The 20,765-nt window shown below is 34.4% G+C and overlaps 3 protein-coding genes across 3 annotated transcripts in view; 2 read left to right on the top strand and 1 right to left on the bottom strand.

Annotated features, from left to right (window-relative positions):
- Positions 1 to 20,765, top strand: part of LOC133185592 (eukaryotic translation initiation factor 2 subunit 3-like) — an 86,031-nt gene that overhangs the window by 51,783 nt on the left and 13,483 nt on the right. The gene's annotated exons all lie outside the window — the stretch shown is intronic.
- Positions 1,208 to 9,961, bottom strand: LOC133186156 (splicing factor 3A subunit 3-like). Its single transcript, XM_061321426.1, has 16 exons — positions 9,816 to 9,961; positions 8,223 to 8,270; positions 7,798 to 7,850; positions 6,562 to 6,667; positions 6,285 to 6,357; positions 5,977 to 6,068; positions 5,704 to 5,786; positions 5,483 to 5,555; positions 4,837 to 4,902; positions 4,499 to 4,635; positions 4,159 to 4,269; positions 3,682 to 3,916; positions 3,326 to 3,436; positions 3,042 to 3,132; positions 1,756 to 1,811; positions 1,208 to 1,499 (listed from the first exon to the last, which is right to left on the bottom strand). Exons 1-16 carry the CDS (start codon positions 9,909 to 9,911, stop codon positions 1,422 to 1,424), a joined length of 1,509 nt encoding a protein of 502 aa, XP_061177410.1. The 5' UTR covers positions 9,912 to 9,961; the 3' UTR covers positions 1,208 to 1,421.
- On the top strand, positions 10,251 to 19,731 carry LOC133186155 (proteasome subunit alpha type-1-like). The gene is made up of 11 exons (XM_061321425.1): positions 10,251 to 10,363; positions 13,511 to 13,555; positions 13,686 to 13,787; positions 16,809 to 16,912; positions 17,093 to 17,181; positions 17,954 to 18,024; positions 18,246 to 18,375; positions 18,629 to 18,708; positions 18,911 to 18,982; positions 19,137 to 19,196; positions 19,491 to 19,731. Exons 1-11 carry the CDS (start codon positions 10,361 to 10,363, stop codon positions 19,581 to 19,583), a joined length of 849 nt encoding a protein of 282 aa, XP_061177409.1. The 5' UTR covers positions 10,251 to 10,360; the 3' UTR covers positions 19,584 to 19,731.

Genomic DNA, 20,765 nt, shown 5'->3' with positions numbered 1-20,765 from the left:
AACTCACCTCAACAAATGTTGTCTTTAAGTAAGGCAAAGTCCCACACTACACTAATATCTAGTAGTGTGCATCCCTGGATGCAACATTTATGCAATTTTGGTCTGATAAGGCTTGCAGTTACTTCGGAATGGACTATCCAAACACTTTAAACTAGTCACTCATCCAGAAATTGGAAATCAAACCCAGCATCTGAAGCAAGTTTGAGTCTTCATCCCTTGATGCATCATCCATGCAAGTTTGGTCCAGGTAGGGCTTGTAGTGACTTTAGAGTGAACCTGCTCCAAAAACTTTAACCTGGTCACTCATCTGGAAAACGTTGGTCAGATCCAGCATCCGAAGCAAGTCCAGTAGTATGCATTCTTTGCTGTATCATCCATGCAAGTTTGGTCAATATAGGGTTTATAGTTACTTGGAAATGACATCTGCTCCAAAAACTTTAACCTGGTCACTCATCCGGAAAACGTAGGTCAGATCCAGCATCCGAAGCAAGTCCAGTAGTATGCATCCTTAGCTGTATCATCCATGCAAGTTTGGTCTAGGTAGGGCAGATAGTTACTTTAGAATGAACCTGCTCCAAAAAATTTAACCTGGTCACTCATCTGGAAACATAGGTCAGATCCAGCATCTGAAGCAAGTCCAGTAGTATGCATCCTTAGCTGTATCATCCATGCAAGTTTGGTCTAGGTAGGGCAGATAGTTACTTTAGAATGAACCTGCTCCAAAAACTTTAACCTGGTCACTCATCCGGAAAATGTAGGTCAGATCCAGCATAAGAAACAATTCTGGTAGTGTGCATTCCTAGATATATTATCCATGCAAATCTGGTCAACATAGGACTTATAGTTATTTGGAAATGAGACCTGCTCCAAAAACTTTAACCTGGTCATTCTTTAGCTGAAATTGCAGAATCTGAAACCTTGACTGGTACAATGAAACATACTAGAAGCATTCTCCATGCATCTCTGATTAATATAGGACATAAAAATACTTGAAATGAAATCTGCTCCAAAAACTTTAACCTGGAATGCTGATGCCGAGGGGATTACATAAGCTCCCATAACTTTGTTGAGGTGAACTAAAAACCTGCCACTTTGTGAATTTTGACAACATTTCACCTCTGGTGTCACTACCCTAAGACATATACATGTATGTAAGAACAGCCTTCAACTGAATGTCACCTATACAAATAAAAAAAAAACAACACAATGGAATTTTAATGTTTTAATGTTACATGATCCATGTACAAAAACAATGAATGATAGTATGTGCATTATATTTGTCAACTTTCAATGTCTTTGATCCTAGTGATAAAAATGGTCAAGTTTCAGAGACAATTCTCTGAAATTCCAAAGTATGACAAATATTGCTTAAAAAATATTTAGAGAATTTTGACATCTCTGTTAAAAATAAGTCCTTCCTCCTAGAGGAGCCCCTGTCTTTTGAGATCATCATACGTCTTCTTGTTAAACACATTCCCTGTTGTATCCTCATATTCTTCCTAAAAAAGTAATAAATTCTTCATAAAAACCCTGCAACTATGAAGGAAAATTCATTTAAAACTTAGTTCTCTGATGTCTTTAAAAGCTATATTGAAAACACAGACACGACCATAACTAAAGCATTAAAAAAAACCCACTTGATTTTCTGTAGTCATTTGTGGTCAAGGAAAGATTTAATAAAAACAGAATTGTATTCAAATTTGTTTTTCATTTGTTAATCAATAAATCTTGTAATATCCAGACTTTGATACAAACCTCTGTGTCTGGTTTCCACCTCTCTGACTCTTTGTTTGTCTTTATTTTTGACCATACTACAAAAAAAAAAGAAGCAAAATCCTTTAAACTATTGTAAATTAACTACAATTTGCATGATTAGTTAGTTTGAAATCCATAATGCCATTACTATTAATTTTTTCAACTGTCAGAGGTAACTTTCTACATAAATACACAAATAAATGGTTTGAGGGGGGAAATATTGGAAACTAGGGGTACTGTAAGTGAGCTCACAAAAATTTAACCCAAAATCAATTTTTGTTTTAGCTTCCAATGATTCCCCATGACAAAATTATAGACCTGACAACAATTGCACTGACAGATGCATAGAAAGCTAGGTAGACAGATGAATGGATGGACAGACACAGAAGGACCATGTGATTCCTATACCCCACAAAAACTTTGTATGCAGGGATATAATAAAAGAATATAAAAGAAATTTTTCAATCACAAATAGAAATTGTTACTTCCTAAGTAGCTTGTAACACAAGATTTGATTGGTTAGCAAGCCAGGCCCCAAGACCATAAACTGAGAACAGACTTAAGTCAAAATTTCAAATCGATATAACTTTCGAAATAATTTTGATAATAAAATAAAATTTTCATCACATGTCTGAACTGAAGCGTTTTGCACATTTGCAAATTTTTAAGCTAATGCATTGAATGAAACTTCAGATATCAAAAAATTAAAGTTTTGACTTAAGTCTGTTCTCAGTTTATGGTCTTTGGGCCAGGTGTAAATTTCCATACACCCCACTTGAGACGGGGGTAAATAATGTGAAGTCACAATGCATAATTTCTCTATCACAAAAAGCAAATAATATGATGTCACAATGCATTGTACCATGTAGTAAATCTTATCAATAGTTTGAAATGCCATTGATTGAACTTGAGTTTACAAAGAATTTACTTGGTTAAAGAGGAAATAAATTCATTATTCAGGTTCAATCAAAGGTGTGAGGGAATTTACCTCGGGTTCTATTGCATACACCCTCTGCCTTTTGCCTGTGAGTATATGGAATATAACACGGGGTAAAACCCCGTACACCCTTGAACGAACCTGAATCACTTATAGTTTAAACTAAGAACTACCCTGATTAAGATTTCTAAACATTTCAAACAAATCAATATGTTAAAAGGCCACCAAATTCTCTAGTAACTTACATGGCAATTATGAAAATATTCACAGAATCACATACAATTTTGAAAGCTTACATGTAATTCATCGAATTATGCAATTAAAACCTACAGTAACTTTGAAAACTTACATGCAAGTGCGTCTTCAATGAGTGTAACATTGGCAAAGTGGGCGGTATTGGGGATACCTAGACACCGCATTCCGTGAGCGTGTCTCCATTCCTTCAAAATCAAATAGGTGATTCTAAATAGACTCATCTTAAAACAATCCAAACTAAGCATACAATACACAGGAAAAATATGGTTCATCGCATTGGATAAAGAACATCATATCCAATTTCCAAAATTCACACTTCCAGAGAATTTTCAAAAGAAATTTGAGACTTCATAAAAATACCAGAAATGAAATACTCACAGCAAAATGTCTTTGGAAAGCTTTGGGACCCTTGTAAGTGAAGTTTCCACAAATCTCGCAGCTATAGCTGATGTTAAGACCATGTAACTTATACAACCAGTATGGAATAGGCTAAAAATATCAAGGTATCCAAAAATTATCAAAATACTCAAGTGTCTCCTCCAATCTGCTCTTTACATTTTTGAGAAATAATGCCTCATATCAACTTGGTATGAATAGATTACATCAAAATAACTATTACCAAACATATAGGACTGATACATCAAATTTACAAATGTCAGCAAAGGTTGAAAATTTTGTAACATTAAAAACACTCATTAATGTCTCAAAGAACTACCAGTACATTTAAATCATACCTTTCCATCCCAACCCAGGGGGAGATTCTTAGGGTTATATGGGATGTCGTCGTCATCATCATCAGAATCTGACTCCTCGAAATGTTCATCATCAGAGTCCTCTCTCTCCTCGCCCGTCCTGGCCTGCTTTCTCTGGACATTGTCTCGAGTGGCTGCTCTCTGCTCACTCAGGAGTTCGGAGAATCTGTATACCTGAGCCTCCAGGGAACCTATCTCCTTCTGACGCTCGGCATCTCTAGGTATCAAAAATAGAAGAATAAATATTTCAAAAAGTGCACCATGTAAAAATTTTTTAAAAATCTTAAGCATAATCCATAATCTTTATACAATAACTTACTAAATAATCACAAACCATTGCTTTTGAGTTTACAGTTCATAGGCCATGATTTTTCCATTTTTAAACTGAATAGCACCGATAGTTTGTGCCCTACAGTGTGACAATAAATTGTGAATTCTAAATGTATGGTATATACACACCTGCTTTTGCCAGCTCTGCCCGGCTTGGACTTAGCAAACATAGAAGGATCTAAATCCTCTAGATTTTTTCCTTTGGTGCTGAACAGCCGCATGGCTCTTTCCTCAAGGGTTCTGAAAAATAATTCTATATCTGCATTCTTCAGATTCAAAACATAATGTTTTCATTTGTTCATTGAAATTTTTACATGGTCTCGGAATTGCAATTTGATTTTTTTGTTTTTTACAACAGTAAAAATTGTGAGAGAATTTGAGAGAAATTGAAGGAAACAAAGCATTTTTTGTCCCTTCTAAAAAGATTATCTTTGATGCCCTCCCTAGCAATAGGGTACATGAACCTCACCCTCCACACTTGAGTCCCAGGGCCATCAATGCACTCTTTAATCTGTCCAGTCCAAGGGAAGCTAACTCCTCCCAGGAGGAGAAAGCGGACAGGTCTAAATGAGCTCCAGTGTGGGTCAGAGCACCTGTTGCTTCTTTCTGTGTAAATAAACAATGTACACAATTTGAAGAGTGGAATATACACATACATTGAAAACTGTGTGCCCTGCCTGTATGAACATTCAACAGAATGCCTTGTTTAAAAAGAATGGACAGTAAAAGATTGTAAAATAAATTGTGTACGAAATAGATCGTTTAAATGGATTGTAAATGAAGAGATATATTAATTTCTTTACACACCGGCCATCCAGGGAAAGTTCCTTCATTCCACTGCAGATCAAAGTCCACCTTCACCTTCTCCAGCTCCTACAATGTCACACATATTCTACTGTAAATAACATTTTATTTGTGAGAATATTATTTTCACTTATTTATGCAAGTCTGTCTGCTAGCGTAAATTTCATCATTTAAAATTTTTCTTACTTAAGATTATATATAACAATGACCAGGATATGGGAATATTTAGTATCGTGAAAATTAGGTGTCGCAAAAATTTGGTAATCTTTGTATAGATCTATAAGTACCCAGATAATGACCCAAATACAAGGGTGAGAAAAGTTAACATGTGTGATTCAATGCTGATTTAACATACCTGCAATATGCAATCTTATTCACCCCCTTTGTACCAATTCAGCATTGTTAAATATTATTTAAGAATTTTATTTTCATGAATAATTTTTCCAGATTGTCTCCACGTAAAAAACAGTTCTTCTTATCAGAAAATAAACAAATCAAAATTCATAATATTGAGGATATGTGATAGTGATGTCATGAAAATAACACAATACTATTGTTTTGATAACTAAAGTCTTGATTTGTACAAATTTCTCAATAGTAATAGTTATCATTAAATACCTAAGAAATTTGCCATCTTGATATTTATTACCTCACTTGTGTCAATCAAAGGTTTGACTCTGTGTAGATATCCGTCCAAGTAATCCAGTAAAAACAGCAAATACCTGAAATAAAACAATAAACAATTAGGCTTTAATAAAGTTAACAATAAGAGAAAGAAATGAACTGTACCAACAGCACCTGAGTTCCGTTATTTTGAGGAAACAATGTAATTAACCATTTACTGTCATTAAGTGACAGAGAGCTACCTACTCTTTGTATGCAGCACTTTTCTTGTCTTTGGGGATGTCAAATAATAGATCGAATGTAGACAAATACGTTAGGTAGTCCACTTTCTGAAAAATGTAAGTAAAACCAGTTAATTATTTTCTATTTAAAAAAATATATAAGGATGCACACTTTTTATCCATTTAAGCAAGTTTCACTGCATAAAGCTGATAACCCTTTTTTGTAAATAAAGTTGAAGAGTTTGTAAAATCTGAAAGCTGATGTAAATCAAAGTACTTTCAGAATGGATCTACCCACCTCTATGCCTTTGAGATTGATGAATTTTTCATAACATTCATGTAGATCTAGATATTTCCCATAGCCCTCCTCATCTGTGAACTCGGCTAAATCTAGAGGAAGTATAATGTTGTACATAAAAAAAAAAATCAAGAATTACATGTGAATTCTTACTATAAATATTTATATGGATTTCCTAAGGAGTTTAAAATCAATAATAATCCGTAACACGCCTACTGTAAAATAAATAATAGTCAGTCACACTTCTAACATAAAATAAATAATAACCATTAAAATGTCTAATCTAATTCCCTTTAATTAACTCTTACTTTGTCCCTCGTCTCCAGCATTTTCCCGTAATTTTGCCAGCTCCTCAAATTCCACAGACATTGGAACACTGATCTATAAAACAGAAATGATTTATATAACACTAGAAATATATAAAACACTAGAAATATGAATAAAAAATATAAATTGTATGCATCTGAACAGATTTCTTATGTTTTATTATTTTGTTGAAATCTCTAAAATGTGAATTTTACTAAGCCTAATATTAATTCATTGTATTGCAATAACATGCAGTAATAGATACCTAACATCTCCTACCTCATTTGGGTGTTTTCTGTGGAACTCCCTGAGCTGTTTCAGTCTGGCATAAAATTCTACGTATTCATTAGGGCCAGACAAGGCCTGTACTTCTTCCTTCCTTAATCTTTAACGGAAACATGAAAGCAAGTCAGTGAAAACTTTAATCTCCAGCTAATTTCTTCTAAAAAAATTTATATAAATCAATTGAAATAAAACCTGATTCTCATTCTATGCAAATAGAAATGAAATACATGTATGTCATCCTTTTTTATTATTTTATTAGCTGAAAGCACCAATCAATTTTTCTGATTAAAGTTGTCCATTGTACATGTGTTTGTCTCTATTTGTCAATGTTTCATACATGTATTTCAAGGTTGGCTCAAGAAGCTCTTCGCCAATTTCAACCAAATTTATCACAAAAAATCCTTATAGTATAGGGAAATTAACTTTGCTCAAATAAAGGACCATGCCAACTTTAAGGGAAGATAATTGATCCACTGGAAAAATACGGTGGACTAAATCTTCTAAAGAACTACTCTCTAAAATCTCCGGAAATTGTTCTATAGTACTACAAATATACCCTAGAAATAAATTTTCGTGAGCAGACAGTCTTGCCTAATTACACCAAAATAAAGTTTTTGCAAATAAAAAGTGATCTACAGTTACTAAAATTTATACAAATATTTACATAGATTGTGGAGGCAAAATTTCAAAATATAAATGACCTTTTAAACTTGACAATTTTACAAAGGAATGATTGTCAATTAGCCCAAAAGAGTTATCTTTCTAAAATCTTTCATAAATTCATTGTTTAGTCATAAACTAATGACGTAATTTCATGGTGACTTCATAAGTGGTTGATGTATTCAACACATTCAATTGAGGAAAAGGTAAAGCCTTTCATGGGATTAAAACTATAGTATGCAAATATTTGCTATAAATCAGTAAAATATAAACATAACTAATAAGGTACAATTTTAAAGATTTATGAAGATGTAAATACAGGTTGGTACCTAATCAAATCTACCATAATGCCCGAAGCCCTTTGGGCTTTATGGGACTTGATCACATGAATTGATCAACCCTTATCTACATCCCGATAAAAGTTTAAAAATGATAATTATTTCTTAAATGAAACTTATGCTTTTATACGCTGGTGAAACAATGATACATGTAATGTACCTGGTATGCTGAATTGCTTCATATTCAGTGACTAATAAAACTTAAACTGAACATAAAATAACAATGCCATACCCATCTTTGTCTTCGTACAGGTCTTTCAATTCATTTGTGCACTCAACGTATCGCTGAAAAATAAGGTCTTTCATGTTAGAAACTGAAATGAAAACTGATTGGAATATTAATTTACAGAAAAATAAGTTGTCCAGCAAAGTCATAATGTGCACAACTGTTACCAAACAGAAAATCTAGCATAAAACAATGCAGTTAAACTTCTTTGCTTATATATGATATTTGGAATACCATGGTTAACTTATATCGAAGTAAGTTTGAGGTTTCAACTACGTTTCCTTTATGCAATGAACCTCAGTCCCTAATGAAAGTATAATTAATAAATGATATACAGTACTTTCTACTTTGCCACACAATTTTCAATGTCCATGATTCATCTCAGAAATTCTTATAAAATAAATGTAATGACAAATCAATATTGAACTTACATCTATAAGAAGCTTCATTCTATGGTCTGAATTAATCTGCTCCCGACCCTGAAAATCAAATACTAAATATAAGTACATGTTGAGTACTTGACGTTTGTTTCCTTTTATATGTTGGTGAGTGCAATGGAGTGTGACTAACAAGAAAAAATTAGAAACTGGGGAATGACTCTGAAATTTTGAATTAATAATTAACACATTGTTGACAAGTAAAGCCAAATGAGTTTGAGTTTCTGTATGTATCAAACCTTTAACAATTTTCTTTATCATTGAAAATTGAGAGCAATCAGCGTATACTCTGTAATCTCAAGTATGATGCACCAAAAAAATTATACAAATATATATCAAATGAAATGTCAAATGGAAATAATGATAAAAAGAAATGTCAAATGAACTTAATCAGGAGGACTTGATACTTAGGCCACCATCATCTTACTGATACAGTCACAACAACAAGGGAGAAAGTGTGATGGATCAGACTGATTTAGACCTGCAGGCCAGGGTCATCTGTACTCTGGACAAGTGCTCTATCAACTGAGCTATCTTGCTGCCAAACTTGTTTGACCACCACATTCAACCTAGATCTACCTTAAATGCCTTAATTTGCCCCAAGAGAAAAATGTGAGGGACTAGGCCAGGCCCCAGGATCATGAGACATAGACTTAAGTTAGATTTTCATCTGCCTGTAGAATGTTTATTATTTATTGAATTAATTTCTAAATTTGCAGATAACAATACTTTTGTAATGCAATATTAAAAAATATATTTTAGTTTTGCTCTGCTTGATTACTAGAACATTGTAGTACAACATTAAGATTTTGGCTTAAGCTTAAAATGTTTCATGATCCCGAGGCCAGGATTTCAATCTGGGCCCCTTAAATCACCTGTCTGATGTTCTACCAACTGAGCAATCTGACCACCAGTGACCAAACTTGTCTGACCCCCACATTCTTCCCTCCTTAAAGTTCTTTGGCCTCAAAGACACTAACCCACAATCTCACTGTCACTCATTTGTCACATCCTCATCACAGCACCTCATGTAACAGGAAAGGAGAAAATGCAATAGATCAGACCATGATTTGAACCCAGGCTCTCTGACAGGTGCTGTATCAGCAGAGCTACCACTGAACAAACCTGTCTGACCACCACAGAGTAATCTATCTGAACAAACCTGTCTGGCCGCCACAGATTAATCTATTCCATGTATCAACAAGATGTAAGTAATTCAGTAGTTGTGAGATTAAGAGACTCTAGCATTCAGCATAAAAACATTCATTGAACCCCTCCGTCGTATAAAACCCCCCTTCATATAAAAACCAGTATTGGGTTCCACGACATATACAGATATATTTTTATGTTGCATTAAAGTCATCAAATATAGTTTAAAACTCTACATCAGAATCACATACTTTACAGATTCTTCAACGCAATCATTATTTGATGCATAATGTGAATACTGAAATGATAACACAACTGAAATTTACATGTATGGTAATCTCATTCTGGTAATTGATTCAAATAAAAAAAAAGCACTACCAATTTCTTGCCATATCTAAAATAAATTACACACAAATTGTGAGAATAACACAATGTTACCGGTTTTGAAGGGTGTAACATTTCTTTAACTGATGCGTCCATAAGTCTCTCCCGTTCTTCATGATAACGTCTTTGCTGCTCAAGAAGGGTTTCCATACTTAAACAATTAACACATCTATAATTTTAAAAGGGAAAATGAAAAATCATAGAAGAAACCCAAAACACGAATGCGTAAGTCGACGTCAATGAAATGCGTACCAAAGATTAATAATAGTTCTACTCTTTAAAACGTTTTGCCGACTTTTCATTTAAAGTGCGTTTTACAAACGTTGATCAATCGTTCAGAAAAAATTTCGTATATGTGATAAACTATTTCTTAATATTTTTTATTATATATATATATGTATACAGTTTCATGTTTTATATAATTTTTTTTATCATGTTGTAGTGCTTTCATGCATTTGTTGTTAAGAACTTTATATCGGACTTTTAGATGTTCGAGTTAGTCGGATTTAGCTCTTTTGCGTTTGGAGGAAGAATTTGTATTCAGAAAAAATTTACACAGTCACCTGCCGGCAAACTAATTGTTGATTACTCTAAAGACAATGGTAATGGCTCTTAGTTTGTTATTTACTCTTTAAGATGGTTGTTATATTACCTTTGTGGAAGCTACCATTTAAACACCTTTATTATGAATTTAGTCTACACCTAGAATGTGTGCTTAGCGTCTTGTGCTTTGTCACTTCTTGAACTTCTTCTTGCCATCTGAGTTTGATGTTTAAACGTCAGTACAAACTTTAAACGTCATATTTATCAGGTTATATTATGCTTTTAAAAAATTAACACTAACTATGACTGGTTCATTTTTACAATGTACATTTTGATAGGGTTTGAGGTGTGAATATTGGAACAAGAATATAATTAATATGGCCATACATGTTAACTCTACCACTTTAGGTGGAAGTCTACTGCTTTTTTACTCCATCTCCCTCCTACCACTTTTATTCGTAAATTTACTGCTTTTCTACAAAATCCATTTTTGGTTTGCCTGGGTAGCCATATTTGAAGCCACTTGTCATAAAATCTCGTTTGATATTGCATACTTTGAACTTGGAGCATTCAAACACTTTTTTTAGCTCACCTGAGCTGAAAGCTCAAGTGAGCTTTTCTGATCACATTTTGTCTGTAGTCCGTCTGTCCGTCTGTCTGTAAACTTTTCACATTTTCGACTTCTTCTCCAGAACCACTGGGCCAATTTCAACCAAACTTGCCACAAAGCATCCTTGGGTGAAGGGGATTCAAGTTTGTTCAAATGAAGGGCCACACCCTCTTTCAAGGGGAGATAATTAAGAATTAGTGAAAAATGAATAGCATCTTTAAAAAATCTTCTTCTCAAGAACCACAGGGCCAGGAAAGATGAAACTCATATGGAAGCATCCCCAGGTAGTGTAGATTCAAGTTTGTTCAAATCATGACCCCCGGGGGTAGGGCGGGGCCACAATGGAGGATCAAAGTTTTACATAGAAATATATAGGAAAAATCTTTAAAAATCTTCTTCTCAAGAACAGTAAAGCCATGAAGAGTCATATTTATATGGAAGCATCCCCAGGTAGTGTAGATTCAAATTTGTTCAAATCATGACCCCCGGGGGTAGGGCGGGGCCACAATGGAGGATCAAAGTTTTACATAGAAATATATAGGAAAAATCTTTAAAAATCTTCTTCTCAAGAACAGTAAAGCCATGAAGAGTCATATTTATATGGAAGCATCCTCAGGAAGTGTAGATTCAATTTTGTTCAAATCATGGCTCCCGGGGGTAGGGCGGGGCCACAATGGAGGATCCAAATTTTACTTAGAAATATATAGGAAAAATCTTTAAAAATCTTCTTTTCAAGAACAGTAAGGTCATGAAGAGTCATATTTATATGGAAGTATCCTCAGGAAGTGTAGATTCAATTTTGTTCAAATCATGGCCCCCGGGGGTAGGGCGGGGCCACAATAGAGGATCAAAGTTTTACATAGAAATATATAGGAAAAATCTTTAAAAATCTTCTTCTCAAGAACAGTAAAGCCATGAAGAGTCATATTTATACGGAAGCATCCTCAGGTAGTGTAGATTCAAGTTTGTTCAAATCATGACCCCCGGGGGTAGGGCGGGGCCACAATGGAGGATCCAAATTTTACTTAGAAATATATAGGAAAAATCTTTAAAAATCTTCTTTTCAAGAACAGTAAAGTCATGAAGAGTCATATTTATATGGAAGCATCCTCAGGAAGTGTAGATTCAATTTTGTTCAAATCATGGCTCCCGGGGGTAGGGCGGGGCCACAATGGAGGATCCAAATTTTACTTAGAAATATATAGGAAAAATCTTTAAAAATCTTCTTTTCAAGAACAGTAAAGTCATGAAGAGTCATATTTATATGGAAGCATCCTCAGGAAGTGTAGATTCAATTTTGTTCAAATCATGGCTCCCGGGGGTAGGGCGGGGCCACAATAGAGGATCAAAGTTTTACATAGAAATATATAGGAAAAATCTTCTTCTCAAGAACAGCAAAGCCATGATGAGTCAAATTTATATGGAAGCATCCTCAGGTAGTGTAGATTCAATTTTGTTCAAATGATGACCCCCGGGGGTAGGGTGGGGCCCAATGGTGGATCGAAAGTTTTACATAAGAACATATAGAAAAAAAATTTCTTCTCAAGAACAGAAAAGCTATGTTAGTCTTATTGATATGGAAGCATCCTCGGGTAATGTAGATTCAAGTTTGTTCAAATGATGACCTCTGAGATAGGGAGGAGCTACAATGGGGGATCAAATTTTTACAAAGGAATAAATGGGAAAATTCTTTTAAAATCTTCTCAAGTACAACAAATTCATTTGTTATATTGACATGAAAGCATCATCAGGTAGTTTAAAATTCAAGCCCCCCCCCCCCCCCCCTGTTCATTACTGAACTGATTTGTGCCTTAGTCTAGCCAGTGTGCTCAGGTGAGCGATGTGGCCCATGGGCCTCTTGTTATGCAATGTTTATACAGATTTCAAGCACGTGTTTGACAATGTCAGGTGCACAAATCTCAGTGATTACACTGACTACGATAAATTTTGTCAACATCCCCGTCAAGAAAAAGAGAGATATAGTAATCTGGAAGTGGATGAAATCTTTTGACATTGTTCAGTAAAGTAAAAAACGAAATCAGCATTCATTTATAATATTTTTTTTGATCTCTACTTTCATTTTCAGTTATCGAGGGGAAATCCATTTTTTTAACGAAAGATAAGAACTAGTTTTAGATCTGAATTAAGCTAAATAATGTCATCATTCACTGTATTTGTCAATTGAATGAAATTCAGAATTATTACTTCCAGGCTATGTCAAAAAAGAACACTGTTCAAAAGGCTAAATTAAGCAGCCATTCAAAGCCAAAGTAATGAAAATGAAAATATTTATTTTTGTATATATAATTTATGTTAAAGGTGTTTATGTCTTCTTCATTGCTGTTGATATCTGAGTTTAATTATTGCAGTGGTCAATTTAGGGAGTACATGTATTTATATATATATCTTCTTGAATCGATGTGTAAAACAACGCGCGCAATGCTACCTCTTTTGAGGTTGTGAATATCCCTCTTTTTCATCACAGTAGGTTGACATGTATGATATGGCTGAAGGTCTTGTAGTGCTAAGTCATGTGTGCCCAGTAGTCGTGCACTATTTTTTTTTTATCATAATATTTTGTAACTTTATTTTGTAGTTTAGAAACCAGTATGACAATGATGTCACAGTATGGAGTCCACAGGTAAAAAGAGAGTTTAAAATGAAAGTGTTAATATTGATTTTACTTTTCATGTTAATTTCCATCTTTTGTCAAATTGCTGAAATACTTGGGAATGTTAAAATTGAAAATAATAGAAACTTTGTGACGACAGGGTCGAATTCATCAACTGGAGTATGCCATGGAAGCTGTAAAGCAAGGATCTGCTACTGTTGGTCTGAAGTCTAAAACACATGCAATCCTTGTGGCCTTAAAGGTTTGTAAATTTTTTGATTGTTTTTCTCTTTGATATTGTATTTGAAACATTTATCTCCTTATTTATTAGTTGACCATTCAACCATTTGGGCAAGTGCAATTGTGTATTATTGGATACCTATTCACTTTTATAACAATCAGATCCACCTCTTCAAATTGCACAATACATATGGAACTTTGAGACTTCACATGATGTCATATATGTTAGTTGCATTTTCATATAATGAAATATGAAAGGTGCAAATTTTTAACAAAGAGAGTTTAATCTTCTATCCATATGCAATAACCATTAAATCAAGGGAGTTTATTTTTTTGGGTGAACTCTGTTGTCACTGTCAGAACGTAGATAGTAGGGAGATGCATTTGTGTTGCAATGGGGTCTCGAGGTTACAGCGAAAAAAAGTTCATTTGGATCAATGTGCAAAATCCTAGTTTTCTCTTTCCAGGCTTTTCTTTAAAAGCTCCCAGTGTCTCGCTATACTCGCTATGGTATACTTGGAAATAAATGCAGGCTTTATTTGCACATATACAATATAATTGATGTTATTATAGCCATATTAGCTTCCAAGGCTATTACAGATCCTGCAGGGCTGATATGGATATATATCACATTGTTTGCAGATCACACCCTAAAAAACAGTACTTTTGATAATATACCTATTTCTTTCTTAACCTTCTCTTTAAAAATTTGTGCATTTTATTTTAAATTACTGCTATATCATATAATAACCTAGTTAGTTAATATTTATTTGTATTTGCTTAAAAAGATGTGTGTTGTATGTTAGTATTAAGTATGTAATAAACATAATAAAACATACCCTTTTCCATATCACACCCTGCATCAGCCCTCGATCAATTTCAGCCCTCGGCCTTCGGCCCTCTGGCTGATATTGGTGTCTTAGGCTGATACAAAATGTGATATGGAAAAGGGTATGTATTATTCTCTATATAAGCCTCTATGTTATATGATCATGTATAATTGGAAATACAGATGATTAATTCCATAGATTCTTTTCTTTCCTTTTTTAGCTCACCTGAGCTGAAAGCTCAAGTGAGCTTTTCTGATCACCCGTTGTCCGTCGTCCGTCCGTCTGTCCGTCCGTCTGTAAACTTTTCACATTTTCATCTTCTTCTCAAGAACCACTGGGTCAATTTTAACCAAACTTGGTACAAAGTATCCTTGGGTGAAGGGGAGTGTAAATTGTTAAAATAAAGGGTCAAGTCCCCTTACAAGGGGAGATAATCAAGAAAAGACAAAAATAGGGTGGGGTCATTAAAAAATCTTCTTCTCAAGAACCACTGGGCCAGAAAAGCTGAAACTTATGTGGAAGCATCCTGGGATAGTGTAGATTCTATATTGTTAAAATCATGACCCCCGGGGGTAGGGCGGGGCCACAATAGGGAATCCAAGTTTTACATTGAAATACATAAGAAAAATCTTTAAAAATCTTCTTCTCAAGAACCACTGGGCCAGAAAAGCTGAAACTTATATGGAAGCATCCTGGGGTAGTGTAGAATCTAAATTGTTCAAATCATGACCTCCGGGGGTAGGGCGGGGCCACAATAGGGAATCCAAGTTTTACATTGAAATACATAAGAAAAATCTTTAAAAATCTTCTTCTCAAGAACCACTGGGCCAGAAAAGCTGAAACTTATATGGAAGCATCCTGGGGTAGTGTAGATTCTAAATTGTACAAATCATGACCCCCGGGGGTAGGGCGGGGCCACAATAGGGAATCCAAGTTTTACATTGAAATATATAGGAAAAATCTTTAAAAATCTTCTTCTCAAGAACCACTGGGCCAGGAAAGCTGAAACTTATATGGAAGCATCCTGGGGTAGTGTAGAATCTAAATTGTTCAAGTCATGACCCCCGGGGGTAGGGCGGGGCCACAATAGGGAATCCAAGTTTTACATTGAAATATATCGGAAAAATCTTTAAAAATCTTCTTCTCAAGAACCACTGGGCCAGAAATACTGAAACTTATATGAAAGCATCCTAGGGTAGTGTAGAATCTAAATTGTTCAAATCATGATCCCCGGGGGTAGGGCGGGGCCACAATAGGGAATCCAAGTTTTACATTGAAATATATAGGAAAAATCTTAAAAAATCTTCTTCTCAAGAACCACTGGGCCAGAAATACTGAAACTTATATGGAAGCATCCTGGGGTAGTGTAGATTCTAAATTGTTCAAATCATGACCCCTGGGGGTAGGGCGGGGCCACAATAGGGAATCCAAGTTTTACATTGAAATATATAGGAAAAATCTTAAAAAATCTTCTTCTCAAGAACCACTGGGCCAGAAATACTGAAACTTATATGGAAGCATCCTGGGGTAGTGTAGAATCTAAACTGTTCAAATCATGACCCCGGGGGTAGGGCAGGGCCACAGTAGGGAATCCAAGTTTTACATTGAAATATATAGGAAAAATCTTTACAAATCTTCTTCTGAAGAACCTCTGGGCCAGAAAAGCTGAAACTTATATGGAAGCATCCTGGGGTAGTGTAGATTCTAAATTGTTCAAATCATGACCCCCGGGGGTAGGGCGGGGCCCTAATAGGGAGTCCAAGTTTTACATTGAAATACATGAGAAAAATCTTTAAAAAAATCTTCTTCTCAAGAACCACTGGGCTAGAAAAGCTGAAACTTATATGGAAGCATCCTGGGGTAGTGTAGATTATAAATTGTTCAAATCTTGACCCCTGAAGGTAGGGCGGGACACAATAGGGAATCCAAGTTTTACATTGAAATATATAACTTAAAGAAAAATCTTTAAAAATCTTCTTTTCAAGAATCACTGGACCAATAAAGCTGAGACATATTTGGAAGCATCCTGAGGTAGTGTAGATTCTAAATTGTTCAAATTTTGACCCCCGGTGGTAGGGCGGGGCCACAATAGGTATATTAAAAGGGGGAAATCTGGTAAAGAACAGCATGGCTAAAGTTACTCAGGTGAGCGATGTGGCCCATGGGCCTCTTGTTTTTTTTTGTGTGTGATGTATAATTTTTTTGTAATGTAGAGAGCATCTTCAGAGTTAGCAGCACATCAGAAGAAAATTATCCCCATTGATGACCATGTAGGAGTGTCCATAGCCGGACTAACAGCTGATGCTCGTCTCCTCAGGTTGTCCAAGAATTAGATTTATAGCAGACTTATGAACTAAATCGGAGTATACAGTAAAATGATTTCTATAAAAAAGAGGATAAAACATTTAATAGATGTTTCAAACTTTAAAAGCAACTAGAACTCTTACTAAGACTTGATATCTGTGATAATGGTTTAATTTTGCGATATTTTTTCTAGTAACTTTATGAGGTCGGAATGTTTAAACTCTAGATACGCTTACGATTCACCATTACCTGTCTCCCGTCTTGTAGCAGCAGTTGGAAACAGTATCCTTTGACAGCTAAATCAAAAATATAATCTCGTTATTGTTTCTGGAATGTATTTAGTCAGTCACTCATCAGACTTTAGATTCACATTAAATGTGAACCTCAATTCTGATGATAAACCAACTTAACACATTCACTACTAATAATACAAGCTTCTATATCTTTTTTTTTTGTTTGTGTGCTTTATGTCCATTTGAGAATTTTTCACGTGTTGGTGGTAGGCTGCAAATTTACACCTGAACATTTTATATTGATAAAGAAGCATAGATTTTTGAAGTTCAATTTCACCAAGTTTTGAAATGAATCCACCACAATCCAAGCTTCCGAAATGAAGATAAATTTTATAAACTAAGTAAATGCGTAGGTTATGTATATTTAAAAGTATGGAAATTGCTGGAAAGTAAATGTAGATTTAGAATTAAATTTGGGAATTAAAAATGCATATAATCTTCCTTATTAGCTAGAAAATTTCATGAGTGACCCCAAATTCTCTTTGCTTTTTTAAAGTGGAGGACAAAACATTGCATGTTCTTCCATCAGGAATTCTCTCAACTCTCTAAAATTCACAAGATTTATTTTTTCTCAAGTGGAATAGGAAATGCCAATTCAACAGGGATTACGTATCCATTATTTCACTCTTATTCTATTTTCTTATAATGTCCCTGTTGAATTGGCATTTTCTATTCCACTTGATGTCTGTTAATGCAGTGTTTAATTTTGTTAGTACTGAAGTAAGTTGACAATACATGTATAATTGTTCCTTATGAATGAGAATCACAAATCCCTACACAGAGGTACGGGCGACGCCCCTTTGGAGTGGGTTTACTGGTTGCAGGTTATGACGTAAGTAATGTCATTCTGAGTGTGTCACTGAAAGAGTTAATTTATAAATATTTCAATATTTCTTTCAAAAACATAAGCTATTTCTGAAAGAGAAAATCAATTTATCTTTAGAATATTCCAGTAATCTTCAAGATATTGTGTTAATCTTCAAAATATTCAATTTGATTGCTTGATTTTAGTACATACTGTATGTGTGATGTGTTTCTCACTTTGCTTTTCAGGACCAAGGACCACACATTTACCAGACTTGTCCATCGGCAAACTACTATGACTGTAAAGCCATGGCTATAGGTGCTCGATCACAGTCAGCGAGGACATATGTAGAAAAACACCTCGACAAATTCTCCGAATGTGTGTAACCTGTGGTTAAATTTACTTGTTTGATATATGAGAAAAGAAACTTTTATAATCATTGCTTTTTGCCTGAAAAAATGGACATTATAATTCATGAAGGAAAATACTGATATTTTTTTAAATGGGAGAATGAATAAATCATCTGGCAAGAAATGATATGCATAACCTTGTTCAAATAAAAACAGATTTACATGTAGTTAAAGTGAACTTCTTTATGATAATGTTATGAACTTTTTAATGTTGTTTTTAGGTTCTTTAGAGGAGTTGATCAAACATGGACTGAGAGCTCTGAGAGAAACCTTACCACAGGAGGTGGAGCTAACAACAAAGGTATGTAATGCAGATGAAATCTAAAAAAAAATCTTAGTTTAAGTACCTTAAATTACTATTGAATTATTGTCTTTCTTCAAAAACATTGAGATTTCTTGTACTAACATTTAACAGGGAGATGGTTTTTCTAACTATAACATGAATCACATGATAAAACTTGGATAATTTCTTAATTTTTGTTTTTGTCTTTTTTCCTATTCAGAACTGCTCTCTGGGAATTGTTGGTAAAGAGACAGACTTTACTATTTATGATGATGAAGATGTACAAAAATATGTATCCTTTTCTTTTCAATTGAGATTCTTATTTCAACAATCCTGCCCTTTAGGAAGTATTCAAGTATAATCATGATAACTTTTAAAAATGAAAGTATGCTTTAAAAAGAAGTCCAAGAAGAATAAGTTGAATCTGTTTGCCTTAATTTGTTAAGTTGGCAATGATTGAGGGAGAAGAAAGATCTCGTGCCCCGCCCCCGTCAGGAGCTGATCAGGTCAATTTTATGGCATTCGCATTATTATGTCGTAATCATTTCCAGTAATCCTTGCAGAGTAGACGTTTAAATGTTGCCAGATAAACAGCATATAATTGTCAGTTAATCCTGGTATACCTTAAACAGCTCTAATTTAGCAGTTCTTTCTTAAGTTGTGTAAATATTGTCCAATGGTTACATGAAAGACATTAAAAAATTTTATCATAGTAACTTCAAGTGCATAATTTAATGATTTTTTTTTTTAACCACAAAAGTTGTCGCAGTAATTGACATGCCTCATATGACATTTTGTAGGCTGCCATGGACACACAGGAAGGGGAGGGACAACAGCCTGCTGACCCCCAGCCAGCTGATCCCGCCGTAGAGGAACAGGGAATGGAACACTGACCTTGACATACATTCTAATGTCTTCACACATATGTCACTTCTCTGTTAAAAAATAGTGCTATCATCTGGTCCCAAAATTTCATAGACTGTTGAAGAAGACTGTAAAAATACTTTGTATATCTATCCATTAAACTATGTCAAAAAAATTCTTATTATGCCTGTCATTGTAATTGTCATATCAGGGTGGGAAAAAAGCACTTGTCCTCTTGTCCTGGACAAGTGAAAATCAACCGAGGATAGGAGGATGTCATTATCTATTTGTCCCTGGTGTCACATGACAAGTATAATTTTTGGTGTGATAATTTTCTTCTGTTTATATCCAGTGATAATGTCAAGAAAATGGAACAAATTGCTTTCAGATTTGACAAGACACTTGACTGTGAATTAACAAATACATGTATCATATGTACATCACAGTTTGAAAAGAAATCTAAAACAAGCTTTTATCTCTTTTTTTTTATTGCTTGGCGAAAAATGAGCTTTATAGGGGACAAGTAAAATCACCACAGGGACAAGTGGGTATGATTTTCCCTGGGGTGAATGGTCACTGAATTTTTTTTCTCACCCTGCACATATACATGTATTTCAAACTTTGTATATTACTGGTAGTTGAAGGAGGTATACCACACCAAATTTTATTTACCGGATAATGGATATTTAAAAATCCATCGAATAAAATTTTGGTGTGGTATACCTCTTTAAATTATTGCCACAAAAAATAAAGGGGGGAAAGCATGTCTTTATGTCAGGCTGTCCACTGTGCTAGCTTTGATCTGAGATAAAGGTTTCTTACAGGGGTAATTATATTTGTAAAGGACAGATTAAGGTCATCTGCAAGTAAAAAGAAGCATCTTCAGGTAGTGTAGATTCAAATTTATTAAATTTTGACAGGGTGGGGCCACAATGGGCGATTTATAAACACTATATTATTGTTTTAATGTTCTGATTTATTTGTATCGTTATTGATGAATAAGAGAAAAATACCAATGGTTGCAAAAATAAAAACTAAATTCTTCTGTAAGACAGTTATATCTGCAAAAAAGATTTTGCCTCTTCCTTATCTGAAAACTGAGCTATTAAGTCACAAAGTGATTCTAAAGTTAAATAAATATACATAAATCAAGTACTTAATTTAGTCATGATTATATTTAAGCCCCTTTTACACCGATTTTTGTGTCAATT

The sequence above is a fragment of the Saccostrea echinata genome, unplaced genomic scaffold (assembly GCF_033153115.1).
Source record: "Saccostrea echinata isolate AGI-Se365-2 ecotype Australia unplaced genomic scaffold, CSIRO_AGI_Sech_v1 ptg000012l, whole genome shotgun sequence".
Classification (NCBI taxonomy): Eukaryota; Metazoa; Mollusca; class Bivalvia; order Ostreida; family Ostreidae; genus Saccostrea; species Saccostrea echinata.
The sequence above is the reverse complement of the archived record's forward strand: the minus strand, read 5'-3'. Positions and strand labels throughout refer to the sequence as shown.